Below are 9,801 nucleotides of genomic sequence, written 5' to 3' on the forward strand. Positions count from 1 at the left end.
TAGGCCTTAAGTTGGTGAACCAATATGTGGCTTTATCCTTAAGAGTGAAAGGAAAAAGCTACAATCTAAAAACTTCCTACGACATATCCGTGTATTTCACGGTGGACCATACCTCAAGAAACTCATCCAAATGTTTGTAGGGTTCTTCATTGCTTAACCCATAAAAATTCAGGCACATTTGAACAGTGGTAGGTTTGATCTCATAGTGATGGGCTCTAAAATTCGGAAGCCGGATATATGTCGGGGGCATTATACTCATTAGGAACATAATGGTCTTTCAAAACCATTGGGGGATTGGGAACTTGTTGCTCTACTTGAGCTCTAAGAAGAACTTGACCTATGGGAGGAGGTGGCACAAAGATCGACCTTGGCATTCCAAGAGGAATTTGGCTAAGTGGTGGTCGTGGAACAAGAGGTGGCCTCACATTATTAGGTTGCACAATATTCGAATGGTACATGCCTTTTTGGTCTACATGACCAAGGTCTTCAACATAATCTTCCATTGATGTAATGGAGGGATAAAAAATTGGAAGAATTTGACTAGAACAACCTCTACCCCTTGGATTACGAACGGTGGATTCAAGATTTAAATTCAAAGGAACAAGAGGGAGATTAAGTGACCTTCGACCATGCATGCACAAAACAAGTCAACACACCAACAATAACAACAAATATCAACAACTTCTCCTCCACAACAACAATCAATCAACCTCCATATACAATGTTCCCATACTCCCATGCTTTCAACATTTAAAATAAGTGGCCATGATAAGGACCGATGCTTCAGCAATAATAACAAGGCCTCAACAAGGACCAAAGTACAATTAAGGTAAATGAGTTTAAGATACGCTCACAAAGTTCACAAGCAATAATAGCAACTCCAAGATTCAATGCTTGCTTCAAGGTCCAATGCGTGCTTTCTTTGCCTTCAAGTACCTAATTGCAAAAGTAATAAGTGAGAAAACAAAAATAAAAGTAAAGACAAGGGATCAAAAGAGTACTAATTCCTATTTTGATTCCAAATACAACCGTTGACAATCCTCGGCAACAGCGCCAAAAACGTGGTGTGCCCCTTGGGGTGTGCTCAAAATATGAGTGAATAGTGGCACCACATTTAAAAATTTATAAAACCACTAGACACTTATACTATGTAGTATGAAGTGTGAAGGGATCATTCCAAGAGATTGTAAAGGTATTTGGAATAAAAGTTGGATTAGTAGGATAAGTGATCAAAAGAGTGGTTTGGTTTAGTTTACTTAAGCTATGATGAACTAAATTAAGCAATGCAAGAAGAAACAAGCTAAATAAAGTAGGGTGTCAAGAATAGGAGAGAGGTCTTAGGGCATAGGAATCGCCACTAAGCTCTTCCTCTAAACATCTAGCCTTTAATAATTTGGAGAAATTCAATGTTGTAACCAAAGTGTGTGCTACCAATTGAAATAATGAGCATGGGTGACAAAAACAAGCATGAATTGTCTACTTAAGTTAGAATGTATTACAACTCATCAAGTTAGGACATGAACCATTCAATAAACCCACAATTGTAGCATACATCAATCTAGAGAAATATATATCTTGCAACAAAAAACATGGATTATCAAATTCAAGCATGGATTGTCTACCTAACTAGGAATTTAAAGGCAATTACACTATAATTACACTGAGACAAGGAAATTAAACTAATTAACTAAGGGTGTAGAACAATCCATCAAACATGAGCATATATAATACATCAAATCAATTCATAAAAGTATCCAATAAGAACAATCATGCATAACCATCACTAGATTCTCAATTTAATCACACATAAACATGCAAATAAACTAGAGAATTAATTGAAAGAATTGAACCATACAAATCATAGACAAAGTCAAGATTTATATATTTACAAGGTCAAAACATTCATTACAACAAAGAATCCCCAAAAATGTCAAAGATTTAGAGTTTAAAGTACAAGCCTAGGGCTTTTCCAAGCCCTAAGGGGATGATTTAGCCACTTATGGATGTGATCTTACAACCCTCAAGGGCTTTCTTCAAGCTTAGCTCCATCTTCTTTCTCTTGGTCTTTTTGGTAGAAATCCTAGGGATGATGAAGATTGTGCCTCTTTTCTTGCTCAAGAACCCTAATCTCTAGAGAGAGAATTAACTACAAGCTATGGAATAATGTAGTAAATTGATGGAACCAATTGTGTAACCCCTAACAAATGGTTCAATTTTATTTAAATACAAGCTCCTTGGAGTAGTAAACAAGTCAGAAAATGGCCTTCTAATTGGTCTAATCTCACAACCATGTGGTAGGAAAAGTTCGGGCGAAGTCGGGAATAAAACAGCTCACTGCCACCAGGATGGCGATCGATCGCCAACTTCTGCGATGGATCGCCAACTTCGGTGATTGATCGTGGATGACGTGGCTTTCTTATCTTGACAACTGGCAACCTTATCTATTTAGCTGGCGCTGACGTGGCATTGTGATGGATCACCAATTTCTGTGATCGGTCGTCACTATAAACAAATGATGAGGTGGCAGTCTTATCCCTTTCCTGACGTGACCTGCGATTAATGACATGGTCTGTGATCGATCGCCGATGCTCTAGTGTAGTTTTTCTGACTTTTTTCAAATTTTCTTCTTGACTCCAAAAGGAGCTTAATAGGCTGTTTTTAGCCCATTTAAACCTTATTGACCTATAAACAAAAACAAGAATTAGAACTAAAACGGGAAAGTAAGATAAATGAATGGACTAAAATACCCTAGCTTAGATGCTAAAATGTGCAACATTTGAGCACTTATCAGTGATACATGCATATTATAACAATAATAGTTCACAAACAGGCCTTATACAACTGAAAACCCTAAAATCTATGGTTTCAAAGGTCAAAACCACAAATTACCATATTCCAGTGCAAAACTCAACTTAAACAACCTTGATTCAACTATATAAACTTGCTCAGATGACGAGTGCAACTCACAAGAAGATATCAAGTATATAAGCTCATATCAGAAAGCTAAACTAGAAGGAAAAAATAAAAAAAATAAAAAAAGAGCACAGATGGAGGTTTGAGACATCAAACACTACTACAACTAACAAATGTATACAAGTATGGTTTCTGCAGATGTAAACTGGTAAAACACACTTGACATACTCAACCTCTAGAAGTCTCAAGAATGGCCTCAAGCTTGGTTTAATCTTTTGAACCAGCCAACTGCACCAGCAATACACAATCTTGAACATTATCTTCAAATGCACACTCATACCATATGGATGTTTGAGTTGAATTAGCTCACAAATTGTTCTCAAAACTCAGATAATGTTCATCGTTCTTGGTGTCAAGTGTATATCACAATGTAGCTTACAAAGGTGCTCACACAAGACTTGGGAGGCTCATTCTATATAGGGTACCTTGATCTATATTCTTACTTTAATAATTGGCCGGAGAATATTCTGATATTCTTTGTGCAAAAGGATCACAATGCCTCTGCCACCTTTGCAAATTTGTCCTTTAGTGCACCAGCAATGTGACAACTAATATATATATCAGCTATATAATTTAAACTTAGTCACTAAGAAATTCGTAAAAGGCCTCATATTCCCTTGCTAAGACAACAGGGCACTTGTCACACAAGTGTTCATCATATGCAATGACCAAAATACCCCTGAAGTGGATTGTCATCATTTACAGAAAACTGTTGCTGCAGCTGTGTATACTCAAATAAATTGAATATATTTTTGAGCAATGTAATACAATGCAGTATTCTAAGCAAGTGTAAAATGATCAAATAATATGTGAAAAAACTCATATGCCCCTAAGAGTTTTTGTTGCCAAATATCACATACATAACCAAAAATAGAGCCTATATTTGCTTATAAATTGGACTATCAGCACAATGTACTATCCCTACTAAACATCAAAGTGCTTTCACACATGGTAAATGACCGTACTACCCCTGAAAATCACTGAAGTGCCCTGAGCACACCAGAATTCATTGAGTAATGTTATATTAGCCCTGTTAACATAATTTTGACATTCACAAGGGCAAACCCTAGTTCAAAGGTGGGACCAACATTAGTCTAGACAAAGTCTATTGTATTTTGCTTCAAAGATAGTGGATTGGTTATCTGAGACGGCAGAATCTTTGTTGGTTTTCTCGCGGTTGGTTGGATTTCTTCCTTTCCACACTAAAAATTCTGATGTCATCGATCTCTCAAACTTTACTTTACTTGTTTTACTTTATCAGTGTATTTTTATGATTGTCATTACTTGATCGATAATTGTTGTGGATAATTTAATCAATCACAAAAATCAAGGTGACCTATTTACCCCTCTAGGTCATTAATTCATTAGGTTTCACTAAATTAACAAAATTGCTTCCGCACCACGCAACTCACAATTTTCACTTACCAAAAAACAATTATGAATATGAAAAATGTCATTGTAGGACTCCAATATATTTGAATTTTTTTTCTTTCTAATTTTATTAAGTAATGGCACTCCAAAACCAGACACATTACAATCTGCTGGGATTTTGGAACAAAATAACAAAATACTTGAAAATGATTAAACTCCTTCATTAATGGATCAAATCAGGATCAGTTGAATGACCTGCAAATTGATCTTCAACATCTTCTTATTTTTGAATTGTTTATATCTTGTTGGTATCCTTCAAGTCAATCACTCATTAGCATGCATGAATAGGGAATAGAAGTGTGGTCACAATTCTTTTATGTAAACTGTGTAATTCTAATAGGAAACAAATACCTTATAAGTAAGAACTTGATTGACAAGCAGTGCGAGTCAAATTCTGCAATAGTTGTCCTTTGGTTTTTGTTTTCTTGAGTGTGTTGCAATTGTTTTCTCTGACTTTTTCTGATCGAGTTTTGCGTTAAGTCACACAATTCTTCTCAACAGGTGTCACTCTTACGCTTCGAGCGCGCTCCCGCTCTCACGCTTCGCGTGTGTTCTCGCTCAAATTCTACCTGCTTATGATTTAATTCTGCCGCTCAAATTTGTTTTCGCTCCCGCTCTCGCTTTATGTGACGTAGGTTTTGCACCTACACACATCTTGTATTCTTAAATTGTTTTTTTTTTAAAAAAATATAAAATAAAAAATAAAATAAAATAAAATAAGGAAGGGGTACGGAGATGAAAATGTCATTGCAGTAATGCAACATATTTGAAAAAAAAAAAAAAAAAATCCAATTTTTTTATTACAATCTTCAGGGAATCGGAACAAAATAGCAGAATAATTGAAAAGGATTAAACCCCTCCATTAATGGATCAAATCAAGTGTAGTGGAATGAGCTGCTTATTGATCTACAACAACTTCTTATTCTTGAATAGCATCCATCCTGTTGGTATCCTCCACATAAATCTCAGACTCATTAGTATCTTCGCTGTACTTGTACCATTTAGCCCAAAAGAGATAGTTTGCAAAGTTAAGGAAGCTTAAGATAGCTAGGAACCAATAAAAGAGATTCAAATGGCTATGATTCAAGTCCATCCCTTGTAACCACGATCGTTTGCTTGGAGTCACCTTCTTGGTAACTGCATTTATGATGTTGACAAAGGCAGTACTCAAAAAATAGCCGAAAGAGAGCGATAGTGGTGCAAAAGATGTAGAAAGAGATCTCATCCCCGAGGGAGCTTCCTTGTAGAAGAACTCCATTAATCCAACCATAGCAAACATATCCGCCACCCCGAAGATACCATATTGGAAGGACAACCAGAAAAGACTAATGGGCTTAAATGGATCCCTAATGGCTTGATGCCTCCTCTTCACTTCGACTATGCCGGCTATACCCATCGAAACGAATGAGAGCACAAGCCCAACTCCGACACGTTTAAGTTGTGTGATGCCTGAGGGATGACCAGTGATATTGCGAGCAAAAGGTAAGACAATGAACTCATAGATGGGCAAGAGGAAAGTCATGAATATTAGGGGAATGACTGGTATTGAGGCTGTTGGAATCTTCAAAGAACCCAAATAGGGATCCATGAAATACCCTTGAAGTACTGAGAATGTCTGCAATTGTGCCAAGCATGTATTCATTATCACTGTACTAGCTATGATGGGCAGCATCCTTGTTAGTATCTTGACTTCTTCAACTTGTGTCACTGTGCAAACTCTCCATGGCCCCGGATTCACACCTTCCCCAACAATGGCAGCTTTGTCTAGGGACCTGCATTGATATATGTAGGCATATATTAATTAGTACTAGCTCGGTTAAATCTTTAGATTGAATTAATATAGGGAATTTAACCTGAATTGGTTGGTATGCGAAATTTTTTCTTCAGAAGGATCTCTTTCTTTATCACTGATCTCATACAATTGCTCAGAATTTTCTGGTACTAACAATCCTCTATTTCGAATTGCAACCACTATGACCTGAAAAAAATCAATGTGCATGTGTACAATACATATATATAAATTAAATGTAATTACATAAATACATGATCATCAAGAGAGAGAGAGAGGGAGAGGGAGAGGGAGAATAGAATAAGAGATGGACAGACCTGTGCTATCTTTGCAATGGGGCTGTTGGCGAGGGGTTGGACGAGGTAGGTAGACTTCCCAAGGGCAAGAACAAGAAAACCAGCAATGGCAGTGACAGTGCCAATGAAAAATCCCCAGTACCAATCTTTGTTCTCGCTAACCCACACAACAGCAGTAACTCCTATAATGGCTCCAAATGTGGTACTTAGCATATACCAATTGAAATAACTTGCCAGACCCTTCTCCCCCTTTTCGTCCTTCTTGTCAAACTGGTCGGCACCAAGTGTTGGAAGTGATCCCTTTACACCACCAGCACCAACTGCCAACAAAACCAGGGAGGCATAGAACATAAGAGCTTGACCACCTTCTATACAGCTTGACTTGCCGCCACAAGCATCAGGTTGCAACTTATCAGAATATGCTTGGATTGTCACAATCACCAGTCCCTGTAAATTAATTCGTTAAAGCATGCAACATTCAAAATATGGATCTAGCATCCTTTTTATATAAATCTGTTTATTCATCTTGCCAAAATTTGGAATTAATTTATTCATTTGTTGAAACTCTAAGAAAATTAAACCCTAATTATGACATTCCTTCCCTCCCACATCTTATTAACACGAAATGGCTCGGGAGAGGAAATGCTCCTTTTTCCTAGGGTACTCTATGAGGGTGCCATGCTATGGCGCTTGTGACGTGGAGGAGATCATGGTTTCAAAAAATGCAGAATAAAAATATATAGTTTACTTGTGCACTGGGGCTAGCCCTTTTATGTATACATATATAATAATAATAATAATCAATTAGCTACAACAATTATATATATTAATTGGAAGACAGTTGTATATGTTATACATATCATTCTTACCATTACTTCCATTAGTCCAAAGATCAAGCATGTATTGAGTCTGCTCAAGTAGGTGTCTGAGATGAAACCTCCCAAGAGAGTGAGCATACATGTTGAGCCCAGGAAGTTTGTTAGTGTGTTTGCAGAAGCGGAGAGGTCAAAGTGCATCACGTTCTTAAAGTAGAGAACCATTGCTGACATGTTGGCCACGAAGCTGATGTTCTCCAAGGTCGCCAATGCAAATTAAATCAAAAGGAAATTCATTAGTACGTTTAGTGGGACCAACGTACATCTAGCTAATTGAAACTCTTTAACTAAACTAAATTTCTCATTAGTATATTTTCTTACCGAAGACATATGTGCAAGCCCTGAACCCTCCTTTTTTGCTGTTCCATGGGCGCATAAAGTTACTGTCAACTTCAATATTCTTTCCTTGCTGTACATGTATTGATCAATGCAATAAGATAAACAGTACAATAATTGTTAACTTGAATAATGACTTACCTTACCATTGTCGATCTACAAGATGTCCTATAGACAGCTGAATTGTCTGTCAAGTGGATGATGTCTTCTGGATGATGTATAGTACCTATTTATATATACACAGTTACACACACATATAGGTAAAATTAAGCTGCCTCACTCTCTCTTTAATTTCTGGGTGATATACTTCTATTAATTCCATATTTTGTTCCTCTCTCTCTATCCATTCCTGCTACGTTGACTATTCCATATTTTGTACTTTTTTTGTCTTTGTGAATCCCATATTTTGTCTCAAGTGAAGTCACAGAATATAAATGCATGTCCAGCCGGCAAGAAAATCCGAAATTCTATAGAATACATTATATACCAAAACAAATAAAACCATAAAAACCCAAGCAAGCTTCGTTTTCGGTACTTAAAATTAAACGACAACTAGAGCTCTAAACGACCGTACGTGCAACTATACAACTAGAGCTCCATACAAAGATTAGTATCTCATCTGTTAGGAAATTTTAATTGATTTATTTATTACTTTGCATTCAGCTCTTTCACTGCACCCATTTCAATCACCATTCTATATTTTATTCAGTTAGTTTCCCGTGATACTAATCTGCCTTTGTCAATTATCATGCCTATATATATATATATATATATATATATATATATCACCCATCAATACATATAACCATTGTTCACGCTGGCCATATCCATATAATATATCTTTATAGACTTGCTATATCATCTAATACTTTATTGATGATGTAAGGAGAAGCGATAAAATTGTTCACAATGAACATGGTTATTTTAAATTCACAAATTATGGTACTTTGAATTCACAAAGTAGACAAAAATTCTTATAAAATTTAAAAATATTATTGATAAAATTGTTTGATTTTCTGGCAATCGTGCATATTTAGGATGATTCTTATGATAATTATGTAAAGAATATTGAGAATACTAATCTGTTTAAATCCTACTTATAAGTAGATTCTATTATGGGTCGTCCAAAAGTCGTGTTGGAAGATTAGACCGTTTTTGCATTAACTTGCTCCACAGGTCGTTGTTTCCAGTAAACTGTTGATAGACGAGTAATAGGGCCTCTCTTAAGCAGCACGATGACAGAATAGTAACTTACTGTTCATTACATAATTTTATAATGATTATTCTATATAGATCTTAAGCATTAACAATATTTAACAATCATGTTAAACCCATCTTCCAGTATGGCAGAACAGGATTTACAGGATTCTGAATTCATCAAGAATTCAGAGTTAATTGAATTTACTGATGTTCAGAATAAATTGAACAAGTGGACTATTCCACCCGTACATGCAAGCAGCATTTACAAAATCGGAATGCTCAATCTAGCTGATCTGTGGGCAGTTAAAACCATGTAGCAGACCATGCAATTGAGTAATCAGGACACAATAATTAAATTATTGTCTCAAGGAGATCTTCAGAGATACATGAAGAAGTACAAATATATCCATATAGGTTTAATTCAAATTGCTTTTAAACCTTTAACCTTACTTGGTATGGATGCTTGTATTCAAGCAACACTTAGGGATGCTAGGTGTTTAGATTTTCACCCTTCTTTGATGGGTGCACTGAAACCAGTCTATGTCATGGACCGGTTTACTTTGATGTATATCCTAGTCTGAATCTATCTTTGACGGATAGAAACATATACGAAGCAGCTAGTCTTCGTGTACAGACCCATGGGTATAATTTCTTACCTGGATCGGAGGTGATAAGTGTAATTTATTGCATCCATTATAAGTTACTTGATACCTACTGTCCAAAAGTCATTCGCAAAGACTCTAAAGGAGTAACAGCGATATGAGATACAAACATGTTCACTTCGAATGTTGCCACAAAAAGGATGATTCCTTGGAGTGAAATAACATTCCCTGACCATTGGACAATTCCTAATGCAGTTCCTGCAAAACCTATTCTCAATAGGAATTTGGACTGTGTTATC

At 36.3% G+C, this 9,801-nt stretch overlaps 1 protein-coding gene across 1 annotated transcript; it reads right to left on the minus strand.

The window, feature by feature from the left end:
- Nucleotides 1-5,323: 5,323 nt before the first annotated feature.
- LOC132270532 (protein NRT1/ PTR FAMILY 4.5-like) lies at nucleotides 5,324-9,540 on the minus strand. The gene is made up of 6 exons (XM_059771708.1): nucleotides 9,511-9,540; nucleotides 7,691-7,773; nucleotides 7,359-7,581; nucleotides 6,511-6,936; nucleotides 6,258-6,382; nucleotides 5,324-6,176 (listed from the first exon to the last, which is right to left on the minus strand). Exons 1-6 carry the CDS (start codon nucleotides 9,538-9,540, stop codon nucleotides 5,324-5,326), a joined length of 1,740 nt encoding a protein of 579 aa, XP_059627691.1.
- Nucleotides 9,541-9,801: the final 261 nt, after the last annotated feature.

Source organism: Cornus florida, unplaced genomic scaffold, assembly GCF_030987335.1.
Source record: "Cornus florida cultivar Cherokee Brave unplaced genomic scaffold, ASM3098733v1 CherokeeBrave_3.0.0_Hap2_Chr08, whole genome shotgun sequence".
Classification (NCBI taxonomy): domain Eukaryota; kingdom Viridiplantae; phylum Streptophyta; class Magnoliopsida; order Cornales; family Cornaceae; genus Cornus; species Cornus florida.

Bases quoted from the DNA above. Each gene is read 5' to 3' on its own strand.
- LOC132270532 (XM_059771708.1), bottom strand. From the start codon at position 9,540: ATGGGTCTGTACACGAAGACTAGCTGCTTC. The intron at 7,774-9,510 runs GTATATGTTTCT...ATACATGTACAG, and splicing joins ACACGAAGACTAGCTGCTTC to CAAGGAAAGAATATTGAAGT. The intron at 7,582-7,690 runs CTTCGGTAAGAA...CCTTTTGATTTA, and splicing joins TTCAGGGCTTGCACATATGT to ATTTGCATTGGCGACCTTGG.